Genomic DNA, 20,386 nt, shown 5'->3' on the forward strand with positions numbered 1-20,386 from the left:
AGCCTCCTGCCCAGGGCCAGGCTTGTGAGCTAGGGAAAGCGAGGCAGGCACATCTGCCACCACCCTGGTGTCACCCCAGGGCCTGGGAGGGGGATGGGCCACTCCGGACGCCTGGGTTCCTGGAAGAGACCCACGTGACTTCCCCATACGCTATTAGCAGCCCTTGTTGCTGGGCAGAGCTTTGCCTGGTGGGCTGGAACCCAAGGGTGTACCCCAACCCCGGCGCCCCAAGAGGGGCCAGAGTGGGTGGGGGCAGCAGGGCCCAACCCCAGGGCTCAATCTGCAGAGGGGACACAGGCCCACCAGAGGCCAGCATCCCTTCCCTGGGGGATGGGATGGGACCCCAGGTGACCACCCAGCTGGCCTGGCTGGCTGGGGGGGGGGGGGGGGGGCCTGAGGCCTGACAGGATCATTACAGGAGTGCAGTGACACCTCCCTCCCACTGAAACCGACAACCAAGTACTCATCATCTCAGCAGAAGTGAGTCACCCGCCCCCACACCCGGAAGCCTCCCCCTGCAGGGACAATCCCAGGGGTGGGGGGCAGTCCCCAGCACCCACATGTGGCCACCCTGATAACTCCAGAGCCATTTGTCTGGGAGATCAGTGCTGCTCCAGGAAGCCCCTCTCCCCCCCCCAGAGCCTCTTGATTTCAAGGGCCTGTGCCTGGTGCAGGAGGGTCCTGGCCCTGCCCAGTCCCCCGACTCAACTCCCAGGGGCTCCTCAGGGACCCAGCTCCACACTGGCTCCCCTGCAAGACACCAGCTTTGGGAGGGGGCTGCAGCACCCTGCCCCACAGACGGGGGCGTGGTGTCCCCCCCCCAGGGCAAGTTGCAAGGGGAAGTGCTGTGCCAGTAAGATAGGGGGGCACCCACCGAGCAGCCCCCCGACCCCCTGGGAAGTGACATGTTTGGGGCAAAAGCAGCCCAGGCTCCTGTCACAAGAAATAACATGACACATTATTCAAGCCCCTAATGCAGGATTGGGGCCATTGAGCCAGAAATGGGTGGGAATTGAGTTTTTTTGCCTGGCCAGGGGATTTTCTGCATTTGCATGTGCCCCCCACAGGGGCATCAATGTGATCTTTCAAACACCCTCCCCACCAGAGGCAGCAGGGCTGGATCAAGGTTCATTCCCACTTGATGCAGAGGCAGCAGCAGAGGGGAGGGTGCTTCTTTTCCAACATGTCCCCTCCCACCATGGGGCAGCACCCAAAGCTCAGCCAATGGCAAGAAATGCCCCCTGCCCGCTTTCCCAGGGGTCCCAGGCAAAGGGGAACCCCAAATCAGCCCAGTCGGGTGCTGAAGATGCCCCTAATCTGCAATCTCTCCCCGCACACCATCAGACACAGCAGCTGCTTTAATTCTCCCTCCCCCTCCCCACTCTTATTTACACAAATGGTTCGGAGAAGTTGAAACCACTTCTGCGAAAAGCCCTTGCTGGAGCGGAAGAGGAAGCCCCTGGTTTATCGGCAGCGAGCCAGGCGTTATCAGAGCGCTGCGGCTTCCAGGAAGCGCCAGCAGCCCCAACCCCCTCCGAGCCCACCAGCACCTTTGCATATTTCCATGGCAAAGGCCCAGCTTTGCATGAGAGCCCCACCGCACCCCAGGGGACCGAACAGGCCCAAAATAGCCCGCAAAGACACAGCATTAAAAAAAAAAAAAACCAAAAACCCCACCGCACCAAAAAAAAAAAAACCATTTTGCAATATCTGCAGAGGAGGGCTGAGCCACCAACTTGTTTTCAGTAGTGAGGGCCTCACCAGCACTGCAGGAAGCTGTCACTTCACCCTATCTGCAAGTAAGGCTTGACAGCCACTAGCAGTTTTTAGGGTAGGGAAGTGCTTTGCCCCTGAGGAGGGGGATTTTCCAGCCAAGGTTCCCACAGCAGAGCTGGTCCTGGCAGGAGGAAGCTGTTCATCAAACCACTGCCCAAGCAAGATCTGCACATAACCGGGCTGCACCCTCCAGTCCCAGGCAGGCCAGGCACTTCCTCTATCCCCAACACAGAGGAATTGAAACTCAGAGGCTGCAGGGTAGGGAGCTGTCTGAGGGAACAAGGTCCCCTAAAGAGGGCTCCTCAGCAACTGCAACACCAGCTTGCTCTGCCCAGGCAGAGGGACGAGACTAAAGCTAGATGACTGAGGCCACACACAGAGTGTGTCTGCTCCCTTGGAAGGAGCGAGCAGCACAGCTCAGCCCCAGGCTCCAGAAAGAGCCCCCTCTCCTCAGGGCTGTGGGCCCTTGCCTTGCTGATGCAGAGGGTGACGAGCCCCAGCTGCCAAGCACAGGCACCCCAACAGCCACAGCACACCTCGGGGCACTGCAAGAAAAGCCATTTCAGAGCATGCAGGCACTGAGCACAAGGCACCTCAATGGACTTTCCCCACCCACGTACAAAGTGAAGTGCAGCTCAGCACATAGGAGCTCTGGGGAGCCCCAATGGGTGACACAAGACACCCAGAGCAGTTTTCCACAGCCCGCAGAGGCTTTCTAATAACCAAGAGGCTGTGGGGTGCCCCACAGGCAGCATCTGTGCAAACAGGCCCACACCAGCAGAGCAGGAGCGTTTAGCATGTCAGCATCGCATTACAGGAAACAGCAAGTTTTATACTAGAGGATTGAGAACAAGAGACATTTATTGACAAAACTAAGTGCTTGTTCAGCAAACAAGCAGGCCTGACAATAGCACCATCTTTCAGCTCTCCACTTGAGTTTCCATTGGGCATCACTCAGGCTGCAGGTCAAGCACCAGGGGGGAGCATGTTCCTCACTGTGCAGGACCTAGTCCCACAGAGTGGAGCTCCCCAAAAACCAACCGATCCACAGTTGGAGGGCACGAGGCAGACAAGCACTGCAAGTCCACCGAGAAGCAGCACTACCAGCTGGGGACCAGGGACCAAGCCCAGGGCCAACACCGATGGACTTGCACAAGCTGCAGATCTGAGCCGACAAGTTTTATTCTGCTCCAGAACATTTACATTCAAACATCAGCTTCGTTCGACTCATGGCTTCGAAGACCAAAATGACAGGAAGACAAGGAAGTGACTGATACCAACTTCCACAGCTCCCCACCCACTAGAAGGGCTAGAATAACCAAAACGACTAAAATAAACAGAAACATCAACTGTTGCCAGCAAGCTGTGGGCACAATGAGAGTCCACCAGGCCACCAATGCTCGTTACACTCCCTGGCAACATTGCTCAAGTACATCAGAGAAAGGCTCGCTTGGAGTCAAGGCAGGAGAAGGCTTCACCACAAAAATGCTACTTCACATGAGGAATGAAGTACAGTGCACCCATAAGCAGCTCTACCACATTCAAAATTCCTCCTTTTTTTATCATTAGCTCTGTAAAAAATGTACACATTCTACAGATTTGTAGATATTTACAGCTTCTCTACAGCCTCCCCACCCCATGTGGGGTTTTACATATTTACAAATGCACTCCCTATTTTTAAACTGCCTGTGTGTGGTGAGTCGCATCGGTGTAGCTGAGATCAGCCAGACAGGCCAACGTGGCCACAGCTGGCTGTGGTTGCCGCCCCGAGCCCCGCCTCACCCCCCAGACCCCAAGGCTGCTCTGCCTGCTCAGTGACCCGGCTGAAGCCCTGCTGGGAGGGAGAGGGCCATGCAGGGGTCCGGCACCCCATGTTCTGGCAGCAGGTCACATGTCTTTGCTGCTGGAATGGCTCTACTGCTTCCAGAGGGCAGATGCATGCAGATCCGGCAACAGCTGAAAACCTGCTCGCCAGCACACCTGGGGGAGGCCCAGGCTCACACAACACCCAGCATTCAATGCTTCTGCTCCAACAGAAAAGCTGCAAGTTTAGGCAGGACACCAGCAGCAGAAGACGCTATTTCCAGAAACCCACAACCCTGAAACATCTGCTCCACACACAGCTGCCGTGCCAAGCCCAGGAGGCTTCAGTCCAGACAAGAGCTGCTAGTGCTCACTGGCTTGCTGCTAAGCAGATCAGTTCCCTCCAGGATAAGACTGAAGCAGTCCACTTGAGCTTTCTGTCATCATCCTCTTGAAGGAAGCAGAATATCAATTCTTCCACTTTCTGTTCCCAAAGCAATAGATCCTCATTGGTACCCACAATCTGACCAGATCACACCTTCCTTCTTAGGAAAGGATTGCTCCAGGGATGCCTAGATATCCTCCTTGGGTCACTCAAGTCCAGCTTCGTAAGTACTCACAGGAGGAAGGGATCAGCTCGCCAGCCCCAGAGGTGGTCCACCCAGAGTTTTGTCCCTCTGCAGCATACCCTGAGCTCACCGGATCATGTAGGCCAAGCTCGCTCCCAGACCAGCCACACCTGCAAACGCCATCAGTATGTTTCTGATGCTGCCTTCTAGGTCCTCAACTCGAAAGAAGTCAACAAAGCCCTCCTAGGAGAAAGAAGGGAAAGTCATTTCCCTGCCAGCCACCCTTCTTTGGCAGGAAGGCATGGACAGCCTTTTTCCCTGGCAGAGGGGGCTGGGGTACAGCCCACCCAGCACATGCACTCCCCCAGACTCATTACAACCACAGCCCACCCTGCAGAGGCAGCAATCAGGAGACAGCACCAAAGCAGCTGTGGACCAGCTTCAAGCAAGCTCAGCACACTCTGGATTGACTCGGCTTTGGGAATGCTGCCCCCTCCATGCTTGGCGAGGGCACATTTTTAGGTCAAGACTGCTTCAGGCAGCTTGTAAGGAGCTCCTGAAACACCAGAACTTTGGCTAGGTGTTTCAGACTGTGGTTTTAACTGGAGCAGTGAGTCATCTCTGTGCTTTGCTGACACACATGGTTGTCAGTGAGCAGGTCACAGAAATAGGAAAATACTGGATTGTTCTGAAAAGCTTGCAGTGTTCAGGACAGGCAGTGACTCACCCAGCCTCTCTGGCTCATTAGCCACTCGCGCTTAGATGAGACGAGCGCATCTGTGATGATCCCTGCCAGCGAGCTGATGCACTTCTCCTGATTTATGCTTTTCAGGTGTTTCGCAACAAAGGCACCAAACGAGATGAGTGTCACCACTCGACCCCAGTTTGTTACTCCATCACTGAACATGTGGGCAGCCACTTCACACACCGACTGCAGATCTTCCTCTTTCTGGATTTCCAGCTTCCGAAGCATTCCTGCAAGAGATGCTGGTTTACAGGCAGGCATGCACACGACACCGAATACCCCACAAGGCCACCAGTGAGAAGATGCAGCCCCCACACTAGGTCCAAAAGCTCTAAGAGTCACTGCCAAGTGTCAGTGATGGAGAGCAAGTACCTGCCTGCTTCTGCAGAGGGCTCTACTGCTAACACTTGCCTGGGCCAGAGGAAAAAACAGCCCATAACCCATTTCTAGTTCCTCCCTCCCCACCTCAGGCACAGCTGCTCTCTCTGTGCCTAGCACACTCCCCTATCTCACAAGGGCTTTAAAGCCCCACCATGTCAGAACCACAGCACAGAAGTCAGTTGCAGCCTGGTGCAAGCTCTGCCCCTCGAGCCAAAACGAAGGATAGTCACCTACAGCCAAGCAGATGCACTGCTGTTTTGTTAATGCGTTTTTAGTGACTGGAACAACAGAATTCCCCAGTTTGACCTGCAGTGCCCCCTCATGAATAAGCAAACAAGACAAGCCCTTACGAAACTGAAAGACATTGCTTCTTGTTGCTCAGACTAACAGGAAGCCTTCCTGCAGCCAGGTCCTCTTCTGTGCACACATGAAGGTAACCGTCCCTACAGAAGCCTCAGATACCAATGCCAGTTCATGTTGGTCTGAACGTTCCTCCCAAGCGTGGCTCCTTCAACAAGCACATCCATGAATTTGACCAGGGTAACTGAACCCAGAGTCTTTTGCATCAGCACGGCTAAGGACATGAAGAATCTGAAGCCCTTTGTGTTAAAAACCAAAAAACTGGGACATACTCTTGCAAGAAGGAAGGCCGCACACCATCTCAGGAGGAAATGCAGACACTACCTTTCTGTACCAGGCACCACCCTGATCTGGAATCAGACATGGTATGGCATACTAAAAGCAGTCCCAGCATGAGCCCCACCACCCCCACAGCTCAGGCTAGCCCCAAACCAGCTCGTTCCTGAATTATATGAAACCAGGTCAAAATGGTCAGTTCTCACTTCCACTCCATTCCCAGGACACTCTGCAGCAAAAGCACCTGCTCATCCAAGCCCAAGCAGTGGAGTGCAAGTCTCTATGGCTATTCTAGGACTCATCAGAAGTGGGTGAAATACATTAAAACAGCTATAACCTGAGCATATTGTCTGGGAGAATTCCCCCCCCCCGAAACCCCATTCCACCCAAGCTAGGGGTGCAAGGAGTTTAAACTCCTGAGCTAACTAATCTCTGAACACTTTAGATTGTTTGCATATAGTCATGCTGAGCAAAGCAGGATACAAGGAGGAACTGGAGCTAATCTGTAACTAGATTATCTCCTCTGCACACGTTACCAGCGGTTTTTCCACCTCCCAATCGAACAAAGTTCAGTTTCATTTTTAATCACTCCTCAGCCGTTTTAACTCTCTTGAAACCAGGGCTGGCCCTATCCCATCCAGTAAATGACCAGGTCGAGAGCTCAGGTACCCCTCCCACCACTGCTGGGGGGGGATGGCAGCAGCACAGAGGCCTGGCTCCAGCCCAGGCCTCTCCCAGTCCCTGCCATGCAGCAGCCTGCAGCCCACCCACCTTGAGAGCCCACACACATGGCAGAGGGAGCAGACACGGGGGCAGGATCTCCCAGGGACACACATCCCTGTGCCCACCTTCTTCAAGAGCCAAGCCCCCAAAGCCTCCCAGGACCCCACAGTGGGAAGGGACAGGACCGGTGCTTGTAACTCACCTCCAAAGGAGGGGAAGTGGGTCCCAGGCACCCCCCGTGGCCTCACGCCCAGCGGGCCCACAGCAGGGCCTGAGGCGCCCCCACCCCACACACCGCCCGTTCCTTGCATCCGCCGGGGAGGAGCCGGCCACCACCCACCCTGGAAGGCGAGTTCGTGTTTCTGCATGACGCCACCACCGACCCTCCGTAGAGTCTCCAGCGCCTTCTCCATCACAGCATCGCCCGATCCGCCGGGCCGGCCAGGCCCGCCCAGCAGCCCCGGGAATAGCTTCTTCACTCCGGGCTCGGCCTCGCCCGCCGCCTCCCGCAGGTAGCGGCTGATGAGCTCCAGCGAGTCCTGCCGCAGGCCATCGGGCAGCTCCGGCGGCCCGGGCGGCGTGCCGGGCAGCGAGTCCCCCACCGGGCCACGCTCGGCCTCGGGCTCGCAGCCGTCCAGCTCCTCCTCGGGGCTCCACAGCGCGCCCGGTCGCGCCGTGGGGGGCAGCGTCGCACGGGGGGCCGCGCCACAACCAATCAGTGCGCGGGGGGCCACAGCCGGGCCAATCAGCGCGCGGGGGGCCTCAGGGCGACCGGCGGCGGCCCAGACCCCCGCGGAGCCAATCAGGGCCTGGGTTACCTCAGCGGCGGCGGCGGCCGCCGCACCGGGGGCTGCGGCAGGTGGCGGCGGCGCCGGGCTCCCCCCTGGCGAGGCGGGCACCAGGGCCGGATCGCCGCTGCAGTACAGGTTGAAGCCGATAACGGCGTTCCGCTTCAGAGCGAACATGGCGGCCAGCACGACCCGGCAACAAGCTGCACAGGCGTGAGCGTCGCTGCCGCTTATATGGCGGTGACGCGAGGGCGGGGCGAGGCCGCGCCGGTTCCGCTTCCGGCTCTGCTTCCGGCGCTATTGGGGCGGGGGCCAATCCTCACCGTGGCTTTTTGGGGTGAAAAAGGGTGAAAGAGTCGCCGCCTCCGTGGAGGGGTGTCGTGCGTGTGTCCCCGGGCCTCGTCTGGGCCTTGCTGCGGCACCGCCGCCCTTCCCCCCACCCGAGGCCCTACCAGGCCCCACACCGGGTACTCCACCCACACCCCCGGTGCTGCCGTGCCCATTCTCGGTCCTCTGCAACAGCCCCTCAGCAGCGTAGGGTACCTCCGTGCTGGTACCCCTCCTGCCTCCCCCAGCACCACGGGGTGCTGCAGTGCCCCGAGTCCCCCTAGCAAAGCTGGGTCCCACCATGCACCCCCCAGCACGGCTCATAGTCCTCACAGCATGCACCATTTTCCAAGGGGCCACATGTCCCTCGCTTGCCTCAGCCCGCTTTCTTTCCGGTTTTTGCAACGCAAAGCATCCTCCAGAAGGGCTGCGAGCATGAGGCCAGCAGGACCAAAGCCCTGGCACACACAGGGAGCCAGGATGCCCTTGCTGGTGTACGCTGAAAGGACTGCTGGGAAGTGGGGAGTGTGATGTGCTCTGGTGAGCCCCCCACCTGGAGTACTGCATCCAGCTCTGGGGTCCCCAGTACAAGAAGGGCATGGAGCTGTTGGAGTGAGTCCAGAGGAGGCCACAAAGATCATAAGAGGCTGGAGCACCTCTGCTAAGAAGATAGGCAGAGAGAGTTGGGGTCGTTCAGCCTGGAGAAGAGAAGGCTCCAGGGAGACCTTAGAGCAGCCTTACAGTACCTAAAGGCACTACAGGAAGGCTTGAGAGGGACTGTTGACAAGGCCATGGAGTGGCAGGACAAGGAAGAATGGTTTTAAACTAAAAGAGGGGAGATTCAGACTAGCTATATATGCTTTACACTGGAGGTGGTAGATGCCCCATCCCTGGGAACACTGAAGGTCAGGTTGGATGGGGCTCTGTGCAACCTGGTCTAGTTGAAGATGTCCCTGCCCATGGCAGGGGGGGTGGACTAGGTGATACCTAGGTCCCTTCCAACCCCAACTATTCTGTGATTCTATGTTGCTTTCCACCCACTCGGCATTTTACCTGGATCTGTCTGGTTAAAACCCTCTCAGACTTTGGCTGGCTTAGCTGGACATTCCTGGGGAACTGCCCCGTCTCTTCCAGTCATCAGTGGGTTGCCTCGCATCTCTCCCGTTACTCGAAGCCGCCTTGCATCCACTGGCTCTATGAGGGCTGTGGCATTGCAAATCTGGCAGTGCCCTGTGTCCTCGGGGCTGCAGGCAGGATCTGGCCAGGGGTGTTTTGTGAAAGGGCCTGGTGGGTGCCCCAGGAGGCCAGACAAATCTGCCCTGGTTTGGGCAAAGGATGTCTGGGGAACAAGCCACGGGTATCTGTACCAATGCAGGTAGATCAGATGCTCCCCAGCGAGGCAAATGCCATGGCTTTGGCTTGGAATGGTGAGAAATGAAAGGAGGTCTCCCAAGCACCCCTTTGCAGGATGCTGTGCCAGGGTTGTGTCCTGGGGACTGTGGTCTACTCCATCCTGCCTCTGGGAAAGCATGGGATGGAGAGAGAGGTGCCGGGGCAAAGGCAGCTGCCGTCTGCCTGCAGAGCCAAGCACCAGTGCAGCTCAACCTGCTCTGGCTGCAGGGTCTTATTCTGCCTAACCAGACCCAAGACAGTGAAAACTGGGGTTTGGGCCCCCTGGAAATCACACCCCCTGGTTATCCCCTCTGAGGCAGGAAAGGGTTTCCCTGCAGGCCCCGATGGCACGCAGGTGGGCAGGCCAGCAGTGCCAGGGATGCGTGCCAGGGCTGCTTCGTCCAAAGGCCACCGAAATACCCCACAGCAGCAGAGCCCCGGTCCCCACCTGGGAAGGTGACGTCAGCCCCAAGTCACCCAGCCAAGGCACCGCAGCATCACTGAACTGAGATGTGATGAGAGCGAGATGCTGGGCTAGAGGCTGCAGTGGGGAGGAGTGGCGTCTGGATTCACCTCCTGGTGCAGGAAGGTGGGCTCACTGCTGAACCCCAAACAGCCCTGTGAAAGACCCGGGAAACTCCCACCCACCCCGACAGCAGGGCCTCAAGGGCAGGCAATCCGGATGCCTTGGGATTTGGGGAGAACCCCAGATGTGGGGATAAAACACCCGATGTGGGGAGAGAACACCATCACAGCTTCTCAAATGGGTCTTTCTGCTACAGGGAGGCAGCGAGGACATGGGGAGCTGACGCTGTGAAGAAGGCCCTCTCTGGTCAGCATTTTCGGGGACAGAAACCACAGCAAACCCAAGCCTCTGTTACTATCCTTAGTATCACTGTGCACCGTCGGGTACAGCGAAGGAGGGCACAGCCCCATCCTAAGTGCCCCAAAGTCCTCTTGCCCCAGATCTTGCAAGAAACAGGAACAGACATCCACCCAAGGCACCCCTTCACCAGCTCTCTCCCCAGCTACCACCCCCACAAACCAGGATGAGAGCATGACCAAGTGCACTGGGGTCCAGCAAGACGAAACCCAGCCCCCTCAAAGTCCTTCCCATGGCCCCAAGGAATGCGTCCTTGTTGGGAAGCGAATTCTTGGCAGCAGGAGCAATAACACAGGCGTGCTCAGCTTTCTCCAGCAGCTTGGGGCAGCGCCCAGCACATATTTCCTCAGCAGTGCCAAGCTTTAAAGCACAAACAAACACCAGCACATACTTGGCACCAGGCTGGAACAGCGCGTCCCTGTGTAACCACCCAGCCCTGGTCCCCTCTGCGGGGTGGGCTTGAGAGGCTGCAAAATGGCCATTGGGAGGGCAGGGGAGACGCAGCGCAGAGCCTTCAGGCAGCCCAGGGAGGGTCAGTGGGTTTGTTTGAACAGCGGCCCACCCCGGTGACACCATCGATTGGGCTGTAAAACTCTAGGAAGGAAAGGTGTGACGTCAAGGCTGAAAACCCCAGAGTTAAAGCCTCCAGGATGGCTGCCAGTGGGGACAAAGGGAGGCCCAGTGGGGTAGCATGAGAGGATGTCATTATAGGGCAGCCCTGACCCCTGGGGAGGGCACCAGGAGCGCCTGCCCCACAGCATGGAGGGGAGTAGGGGTTTGTTTTGAAGGCAGGAGAATAAAAACCACCTCCTCCCTGTGCTCCCCCGCTGAAGTCTCTCAGCAAAGGTGGCTGCTGGCCCCCCTCAGCCCCTGTGGCTGCACAACGGGATGGACACCACGTCATCCCCCCTCCCCCACCCAGCCCACACACATCCAATACACCCCACAGGCCCCATTGCTGGGGGATAGCCCCACACACATCCCACAGGCCCCATCACCGGGGACAGCCCTATGAACGCCCCACAGCCCCACTGCCAGGGGTTCTGCACAGCCCATAGCCCTGTTGCTGGGAGACAGCCCCACGCAAACCCAGCAACCCCATTGCTGGGGGTCAGCTCTCCCTACAGCTTATAGATGGGGATGAACCCCACATACAGCCCATGGCTCCACTGCTGGGGGACAGCCCCGCACACACTCCATAGCCCCCACACAGCCCACAGCAGAGGGTGTACCACGCTGCTCACATACCTGGAGAGGGGGACATGTTGCACAGCAGTAGCTGAAACCCTGAAGGAGGAGGAGGAACAAAGGGTAGGGACTTGGAGCAATTTTGCTGAGGCCCGTCACAGTCTCTCCACACGCCCTTTCCCACGCGGTGCTCATCCCTGGGGTGCAGGAGCATGGCCACACCTGCCTTCCCCGCCACAACAAAACCCCCATGTGGGCTCAAGCCCTCCCTCTGTGCCCCATCCAACCCCATAGCTGCACTTTGATGGCTTTGCTCAAACTGCACAAGTCCCTCAGTTGATGCTGAACATGTCCTTCCTCCTGCTGGCTCACCCCAACAGTCCTGAGGACATCAAGCCACCCACCGCTACCAGCCTCATCCTTGTAGTAATATTCAATAAGGCACAGAGGACGTGAATGCCTCCAAGATCCAGGGCGGTTCCCGCTGCACCCCTTCCCATAAAAGGTGGACAGTGGGGCAGACAGCATCCTCACCCCCTCGCTGCCTCCCTGACTCTGGGGGCGGAATGGAAATAACCCCGCTCCACAGCTCCTACCCTTGTATGGAATTGCTCTTGCTAGTTCTCATCCTGTGTCGTCACAATTGCTTCCCCCTCCTGTGCAAGCACCCCTGGCATTTCCAGAAAACCAAAGATATGGTTCAAGAGCTGTCCCCTCTCTCTGCCCCCCCTCAGCACAGGGACAGCCCCCAAGCTGCAACGCCCCTTTGCATTCTTCACTGTATTTCCTCTTTGTAAAAAAAAATAAAAAATAAAAAGCAAGCATAGCACTGTAGAAGAGAGATGAACATGTAAAAAATTATATATATTTTTATATATATGATTCATATCTATTTACAACATGGCTGGGACAGACAGCAGAACATCCAAGGAGGTTGCACAGCCACTGCAAGCACCACCCCGGCCAGCTCACACAGAGTCTGGAAAGGCGACAGAGACTGAAGCACGGACCCATGGTTACAAGTGGGCAGCCCCCACTGCCGCTACGCTCCTTGCCCACTCCACAAAGAGAAAACTGTCCGCTGTGGCCATGGGGCAATGGAGCCCTTTGCTCATGACAACTGGGGCTGTGGCTGGCTTGCTCCAAGCCACCCAAAGGCAGAAGCAAGCATTCGAGCACACCCTTGACAAACACTCTCCCGGGAAGCACCACCGCGCTCCTCGCTCCAGCCAGCAGCAGGAAAGCACTACGAGTGAAACAGGTTCTCAGGAAAGCCTGAGTCAGCCAGCCAAGAACACACGTAAGGAAAGCAGTGCCCATGCAGAGCATCACCCGTTGCCTCCCTGACTCGGTTTCTCCTGACCTGATGGGAATCCCTAAAAGAAAAAAAAACAAAAAACCCCAAAACAAAACCAAAGAAAAACCACTTGACTTCCTTTTGCCCACATCCCTTCAAAACCAGGCCTAAACCAGGCAGGTTTAGCACAGCCCTGGCACAGGCGTGTCAAGACCTTCCACTGCACAGGATGGGAGGCTGCTTCGTCTCCGCTGCACAAGGAGCAGACAGTACATGCACCGAGCGTGCATGTTGTTCTGCAGGCTGCAGCCATCATACCAACTTGTTTTTCAGGCCTGGAACAAAGAAAAGGCAAAAAAAAGAAAGGGAGAAAAAAAGAAAGAAATCCAAGCCCAACACTGTCAACACAGGTTTGCCTCTGTGCTCCTCTCTTCATAATTTCTATGCTCTCTGTCTTCAGTACTTTTTTCCTTTCCAGGGTGGTTATTCCCAGTCCTGCCTCTCTCCATCCAGAGATCAGCTCCAACAGCTCACATCGGTCTCACCGGCTGCTACTGGCCCCCGCTTTGTCATCGCCGACGTCTGAGATCAGGCAGGGGCTGCACGCAGCCAGACAGGGCTCTGCCTGCTGGGCCGCACTCCCCTGTGCCCCAAGTGCCCTGCTGCTGGTGGGATTCAGCTCACCACCTTTTGCTGCCTACCCAGCAGCTGGGAGAGGAGCTGTCTCTCACCTTTGCCAAAGCAGACAGCCTCGCTGGCCAGAACTGACCAGGGAGAAAGAAACTGCCCCCAAGCCCTCCGGGGCAGCTGTGAGCCTCACACCACGCCCCTCCGTCACAGTCACACTTGGATGTAGCTGTGGTGGGACTCTACTCCCAAAACAACAAGCGCCTCATTGCAGCTCCAAGCCACAAGGACCGTTTCAAATGCTGCCCAGCCGCTCTCCCACAGGCACGCTGTTCACTCCTGTGAGCTGCTTTGTGCAAGCAGGGGACAGATGCCAGGCAGCTCAGCCCAGCAACACAGCCACGTAATTTTTTGCCTATCAGCTAATTTCTTCATTTAGAAGCTCTAACACACACACCCCCCCTAACTAAACTTCCAGATCATGTATCACACCTTTGGCCCAGCTGGTTCTTCCTCCGCATACACCCAATGCCTGAAAAACATTCAAATGCCACAGCTCTGAGCTCTCCCCTCCTACCCAGTGCCAAGCAAACAGCTAAGCAACTCCTCTGAGCGCTTCCCTGCTTCTCCCAGGGCTGCTCAACTCTCCCAGCAAGGAGGCAGCACTTCAGTGGCTCTGCAAGTGAGGATGGTTTCAAACAGCATGAAAATTAAGGCAGCAAACTGACTCACTAAAAGGAACAGCCCAATCAAATCTGCCTGTGCATCTGGGGCTACTGACACCTCTTGCTTGCCTTCTCGGTTTTGGTGTGTGTTTGCTGTAAATACTCAAATAACTATGTGGATTCTGGTGCTCCCATCCCTATGGTACAGTGAAGTTCAATCCATTTAGCCAAAAGAAAAAAAGAAAATAGGAAAAACCCCAGCCTGTGAGTGCAGGCTACCCTGCCAGCTTGCTGGTTACAAGCGAGGATTTTCTCTGTGGGAGGTCCTGCGGCGTGGGGATGTGGTCTCCTGTCACCAGGTTCTTGTCTGGCCCTGCACTTGGCAGCTGCTTGTTCTTCATCTTTGCCTTGGCCATGTTGTAGTCACCAGAATCAAAGTATTTTTGCTAGAAGAGGGAGAGGAGTTTGGGTTACTTTGATTTGCAGGAGCATGGGGACATCACAGATACAGACACCTGGCCACACATATGATCCTTTAAGGAGCTGCTGGGGTTCCTCAAAAACCAGGTCATAAAAACATCACTCAAGGGGAAAATCCAAACAAGGGAGCCCGGCGCAATTTAAAAGGCCTTTAGCACTCACCCACAAACCCCAGAGTGACTCAGGCCTGCCCAAGCTGGAAGCAGCTTTGCCCCATGGCAGCTGCCTGACTCAAGACACCAGGTGCATTTTCTCCCTTTGACCCACCTTTAGGCCTGTGAACTTTTGCTGCTTGGTGTGGCACTTGCTGGGTAAAGGCCAGGTTTGTCCTGCTCTGCACTTGTACCACACTCAGCATGACAGGGATTCAGTCCCAGCCCAGAGACCCCTCCAAAGAGCCAAATGCAGACACAGCCACATCAGCAGACACCTTCAGGTGGAGACTCAGCCACAGTGGCAGAGCCAGGAGACATTTGCCGATATAGTTTATTCTGGTTTGGTGAACAGATGAGCCAGTGTGACAGAGGCAGGAGTTTCTCCCCAGGGAGCACAGCCTGGCTGGTGCCAAGGCCTTCACTGGACCGCCCAGGCTCCCAACAGCCAAAACAACACAGGGAAATGCCTGTAAAGACGTGGCCGGAGGACACCTCCCTGCTGCACACCACCACTGACCTGGGGTTCAAAGGGCATTTTGCTCCCTTACTGCACTAATCACCATGGGACTCTGTGCTCCTTCATGGTGCTGCTTTACTCCCCACAGCAGCATAGGAAAGGCTGAGCACCAAAGCAGAGCTTGTGCCAGGGCTACAGACACAGCTTTGCTGGGCACAAGGAGCTCTGAAGAGCCCAGTTCTGCCCCAATGCACCGTCAGGCCCCAATGAGCCCAGTCCTGACAAAAAGCCCTTCCCCGCTGAAGCACCAAGCCATTAAACAACCCTCCTGTCTGTGCTTGCTTTAGGAGCTGGCACCTAAAACAACAGTCCCAGTGATCATGTCAACAGTGAGAGCGAGCACACACATAGCTGCTCAGGCAGAGGGAACAGCTGTCAGTACAAGCTGAAAGGGAAGCGGCAGGACAGAGCCAAACCCCATGCAGCGTGACACAGAGACACCATGTGTTCGGAGCTGGGGAAGGCACGCAGCCATCAGCTGCGAGCAGCTCAGGAGGGATTTAGGTTTTCTGCACAGCCTCCACAAGGAGGAAAGCCAGCAGTGACAACCCAAACAGGCTACAGATGGCTCTCAGAGAGGGATTTAATTGCATTTCCAGGGAGCACAGTCAGAGGGTTGGCTTTTTCCCTGGAGCCAGCAACGGAGATGGAGCCAGCTGACTCACTGGCGTTCTCTGTGCCCTTTGTACCAGCCCAGAACCCAGGCAAGTACAGACCGGAGAGAAAAAAAACTCTGGCCTGCAGCATCTCTGGCCCACTGAACCCAAGGGAGCACAGCAGCAGGCAGGGGGGAGGATTTTATGCACTTGTTTTGCCTCTAGACCCTAGGTTTCAGGACAGCGTGGGCTCCACATGCAGAACAAAACCACCCAATAGATAGCAGCTTTTGGGTTCTGAGTAGGCACAAGCCCTTCTTGCTTGACCACAGCAGCCCTCACTGCTTCAGGCTTGTGCCTGCCGGGTGCCACATCCAGCGCAGGCACTGAAAGGAGCCTGGCCCATGGGTTCAACAGACTTTTTGGCCAAGGGAATTTTGGTGTGATTCCTCTGGCCTGGTTGGAGCTTGGCTGCCCGTGCCACTGAGGAGAGGATGCAGATGAGCCATGGCTAAGAAATAGATACCCCTTTCTGCAGTCTCTTCATGAGGAAGTCAGAGCCTCCAGGCTTCTGGCCTAGGTTGGGGTACTTGGCCTTCAGTTTTGCCTCTTCTGCTCTCTCAGGGGTGACAGTTTCCTTCTCTTGCATGTCCTGAAAAACAGAAGGGGGTGGAAAGCCCTTCAGCCCCACAGAAAAACACACACCTGCAATGCCGTAACACAATATTCAGCAGCACGTCCAAACCCTGGCACCTGGCTTGCTGAGCAAGTTGTGGTCCTCTGGAAAACCCAGATGCACTCAGAGAATATTATAAACACCTCCCCAACCAGAAACAGCTTTCACCTCCAGTACATGTGGAAACAGGCAGAGACCCCTCTCCCTGCCTCCTTCCCAGATGGGAGCCTCTGCGGGCGCTTGTGCTGATATTTGACTTTGCAAACTGGGCTTAAAACATCTCCACAAACTGCTGCTAGAGAAGCATCTTCCCCTGGCCAGCAACAGGTCAGACCAGCATCGACAAACCAGCCCAGAGCTGGTCAGCAAGACAAGCTGCAGCAGTGCACTGCAGAGCTGGGAGGGTTCAGCCTTGTTGTACCCCATTGCAGTAGTTGAGATAGAAGAAACCCTTCTGCTCCAAACCCAATTTATCAGGAATGACAACCGCACAGGCAGCAAAGCAGCATTTTAGCACCCATTTCACAGCCACGGGAGTTTCAGATGTTACAGGAAGCCTCCCAGCCTGCTCAAAGCCTGGGATCCCTGGGGCTGATTGCAGCAGGACATGCCAGGCCTTGGTTGTCACCTGGCCCCTCTGCAAGAGCTTTGAGACACCCCCCAACACAGCTACTGAAGAAACATCAGCTGAGCAACAACACCCAAAGAGGGGTTCCCAGTGCAGAGTGTGAGATCTGCTCCCCAACCACCAACCTCTCTCTCCAGGGAGGTGCATTGCCCCCGCCAAAGGAAGGGCTGCAGGCCTGGGGACAGGAGTTTCGGTTTGGGGTGGGAAGGGGCAAGGGTCCCAGCAGGGCCTAGAGAGCCTCACCCACAGCAAGGCCGCGATCTGGCTGGCCGCTGGCCCGGCTCCAACAGGAGCATGTCACTGTTGGCCACCTCCACCAGCAGCCACCTGGGGCCAAACCACTGCGTGAGTACAACTCACTGTTTCACAGGATGCTGGCAAGGGGTGTTTTTCATTGCTGTTCCCTTTCCAGCAGGGACGATGCTGACAGACTTGGCAGCTCTGCTCCTGCCAGCCAGGCTGGACCAATGGATGCTGTGTGCATCTCTTCCCAGTGCCAAGGCCCTGAACTGCTCCCAGCCCACCAGAGATGACTGGGTCCATGCAATAAGCATGATAGAACGCCACCACCACGAGCCTCCACCCCATCTGTGAGGCAGGAAAGCCCTCAGCATCAGATGGGACAGCAAGCTGAGAGGATACAGCTGGCAATCACACAGGGTGGAGGTAGGTGGGATGGGAATCCTGGGCTCCCCAAGGATGAGGCACTGAAGCTCGGCCTGATGGCGTTAAGGGGATGTGCTCCTGTGTGTTCGACTGCTGGGACTTCCTTTCCCAGGTGGCCAAGAGTGGACCTGGAGCCCATGTGCCCCCACGTTGGAAAGCATTGCTGGCACTACAAGAGGTTTCCAACATGATCCTCCACTGGTGCTGACCTGGGGGAGCAGCTCTTTGCAGCGTGGCTGTGGCCCTGGGGGCCAGCTCCTCACAGAGGCTGTGAGAGCACACGTGCAAAGGCCACCATGAAACAGCTCCTCGGCTGTGGCTCAAAAAGACAAAGCAAACCAGAGTTAATGGCAGCTCCTAACAGTCACAACTGGGACAACTGGAGCTGGGAGCAGCAGTGTGATGCGCAGGCTTGGCGCATCCCACTTGGAGCCCCAACTGCGCAGGCTCCTCCTCACACCCCCATCTGTGGGGGTCTCCGGAGGATCAAAGCAGGGAGTGAAGGCAAGGGAAGGTGCCGAGACTCTCATCGCAACGTTCACCTTCTGTGTGTTGCAGGGCTTCGCCCACACACAGCCTCAAGGAGCCTGTCTCTTCTTACCCGTCTCCATGACAGCTCCAGGAATAAGAGCCATGGCCAGTGCACGCCACTCAGCCCTGCCACAGAGCCAGGCACCCCATGAGCCCCAACATCAGATAGATCGGGGGGGGGGGGTGTCTGGTAGCAGGAGCCAAAGCTTCTATCCCTGTGGCCCTTCCATCATCTCAGCCCGCTCTCCTCAGTTCTTCATCTCCAAGTCTCCTTCCTCCCTGCCCAGCTGAAAATGCCGCTCGCTCTGGTCACCTCGTCTCTCCTGCGCTGTCTGGAGTGTGGCGCTGCACCCTGCTGCTCACCCACCTCGTGGGCACTTCTTCTGTGGCACCTGGCAGAGCCAACACCTGCCAGCAGCTCCTGGGGCCACCCACGGCCGTGCGTCCCACCATATCCCTCCACCATGGGAGAGCACCCACCTCCTTCTCTCGGTGCCCAAAAAGCATCACATCTGCCTCCTTCTTACACCCACCCGCGAGCTACTCTAATACCGGGGAAGTGGAAAAAGCTTCTCCGGCTGCAACGTCCGAGCGAGGCCACGCTGGCTGCAGGGGGGACAGCTGCAGGTGGCCGGCAGCAGTTCTGCCTGCACCCCAGAGCGGGTCCGACCGCCCGAGAGGGCTCAGTCTCGCGCCCGGGGACGCAGCAGCCGGTGGAGCCGCCTGGAAGCATCGCCCAGCCCCGCGGTCTGACGCCAGCCTGGCTTCCCCGAAGCCTGCAGGCAGCTCTGCCCCACCGGGGCAGCCAACAACCCGCAGCCAGGGCTCGTCCACTCAGCCCGCGCCGCGATCCAAGGAGGGACCGCGGGGGGAGGGGGGGCTGCGGCACCCTGGCGCGCCCCCGCCCCGAAAGGGCCTCACCCAGCCGCTGATGGGGCAGCCGGCTCCTCCCGAACCGCACAGCCCCCACCCTTCCACCCCGCAGCTGGGCCCGGGCCCAGGCCCGGACCCTCGGCAGTGGGGCGCACCCCCCGCGCGCCACAGCTGGCACAGCTGCCCCCAGGCCCCCCCAGCTGCCCCCAGGACCCCCCAGCCTCCCCCTATCCCGCAGCCCCACCCCCAATATCCCACAAGTCCCCACGCACCCCCCACGCTGCCATCGAGACCGAGCTATTGCCACCAGCCCTGCCGGAAGTCCAACCCCCACTAGTTCCAGAGTCAATGAGAGACCAGCATTCATCAGCGGGACAACAAAAGCAACCAATCCACGCACAGGGCTGTAAGGAGCGACATGAGGCCGAGCCAATGGGAGCCGGCCGGGCCCGCCCCAGGGTTCCCCACCTGTTTCTCCTGCCCATTCTCCTCCGCGCGGGTGCCGGTACCGAGAGGGGCTGCCATGGCGGAGGGGGCTTCCGCACTCGCCGCGCTCCCTCCGCTCAGTCTGGCCCCGCGCTCTGCTCCAAAATGGCCGCCGCCGCCCCCTAGCGCCTCAGCTGCCTGACGGACAGGCGGCTGCCCAATGGGCATAGGGAGGCGGCCGCGATGACATCATACCTGACCAACCAGCGCCCACGGAGGGCGGTGAGAGTGGGGGAGGGGGCAGGGCCGCCCAGCTGGAGCGGCCGACGACCAATGGGAAGTGAAGCAGGACCACGTGGGCGGGGCAGGGGGCCCGGGCGGCAGCACCGCCGGTCCCGCCCAGCGCAGCGCCCTGCCCTCCCCTCCTCCCTCGCCCCTCCCCCGGGGCCTGGCGCCCCCCGCAGCGCGAAACCACCATCGCAGGGCCCGGGGGGAGGGGAAGGGGGGGGCTCCTGCACCCCTCCCCGGCTGCCTCGCCTGCCCGCTCCCAGCCCCGCAGGCAGCGGGGACCCGGGACACGCTGCCCGCCGCAGGCCCCCGCCCCGGCCGGGTGCGAGCGCGGCGCTGACCGCGCTGCAGCACCGGCCCCGACCGGGGCACGGCGGGGAAGAGGCGCCACTGCGAGGCTGGGACCCCCGGCAGCATCCACCCCGGAAGGGGAGGGGACGGCCCGCGGCAGCCCGGGGCTGCTGGAGGGCCGAGAGGGGACAGGCCCGCGGGGAGGCAAACGGGTGCCAGGGCGATGGCACCTGGCTGGGGGGCCCGGGCCTGGGCCACGCAGGAACGGGGACAGGAACCGGCGCTAGCCGTGTCCGCAGACCCATGGCTCGGTGCAGGCTGAGAGCAGCAGCTGAGACCAGCAAGTTCATGACACGAGTGCCGCCAGCACCTCTGGGGACCCAGGAGACCCCCTCTGCCACGCCAGAGCGCTGCCAGCGCCCCTTCAAATGCAAACCCTGTTCTTAGAAAGGGCAGCTG

At 58.1% G+C, this 20,386-nt stretch overlaps 2 protein-coding genes across 3 annotated transcripts; both read right to left on the minus strand.

Moving 5' to 3' along the window:
- Window positions 1-2,619: 2,619 nt before the first annotated feature.
- On the minus strand, window positions 2,620-11,028 carry MCL1 (MCL1 apoptosis regulator, BCL2 family member). The gene is made up of 3 exons (XM_054806636.1): window positions 6,974-11,028; window positions 4,876-5,123; window positions 2,620-4,391 (listed from the first exon to the last, which is right to left on the minus strand). The coding sequence occupies exons 1-3, from the start codon at window positions 7,596-7,598 to the stop codon at window positions 4,275-4,277; spliced, it is 990 nt and encodes a 329-aa protein (XP_054662611.1). The 5' UTR covers window positions 7,599-11,028; the 3' UTR covers window positions 2,620-4,274.
- Window positions 4,907-19,591, minus strand: ENSA (endosulfine alpha). 2 transcript variants are annotated; one of them, XM_054806637.1, is made up of 4 exons: window positions 19,391-19,591; window positions 16,075-16,200; window positions 11,272-14,246; window positions 4,907-5,123 (listed from the first exon to the last, which is right to left on the minus strand). In XM_054806637.1, the coding sequence occupies exons 1-3, from the start codon at window positions 19,574-19,576 to the stop codon at window positions 14,076-14,078; spliced, it is 483 nt and encodes a 160-aa protein (XP_054662612.1). In that variant the 5' UTR covers window positions 19,577-19,591; the 3' UTR covers window positions 4,907-5,123; window positions 11,272-14,075. The 2 variants fall into 2 exon arrangements, with proteins under 2 accessions (XP_054662612.1, XP_054662613.1); XM_054806638.1 differs by lacking the exon at window positions 19,391-19,591 and adding an exon at window positions 19,195-19,258.
- Window positions 19,592-20,386: the final 795 nt, after the last annotated feature.

Source organism: Grus americana, chromosome 29, assembly GCF_028858705.1.
Source record: "Grus americana isolate bGruAme1 chromosome 29, bGruAme1.mat, whole genome shotgun sequence".
NCBI classification, from domain to species: domain Eukaryota; kingdom Metazoa; phylum Chordata; class Aves; order Gruiformes; family Gruidae; genus Grus; species Grus americana.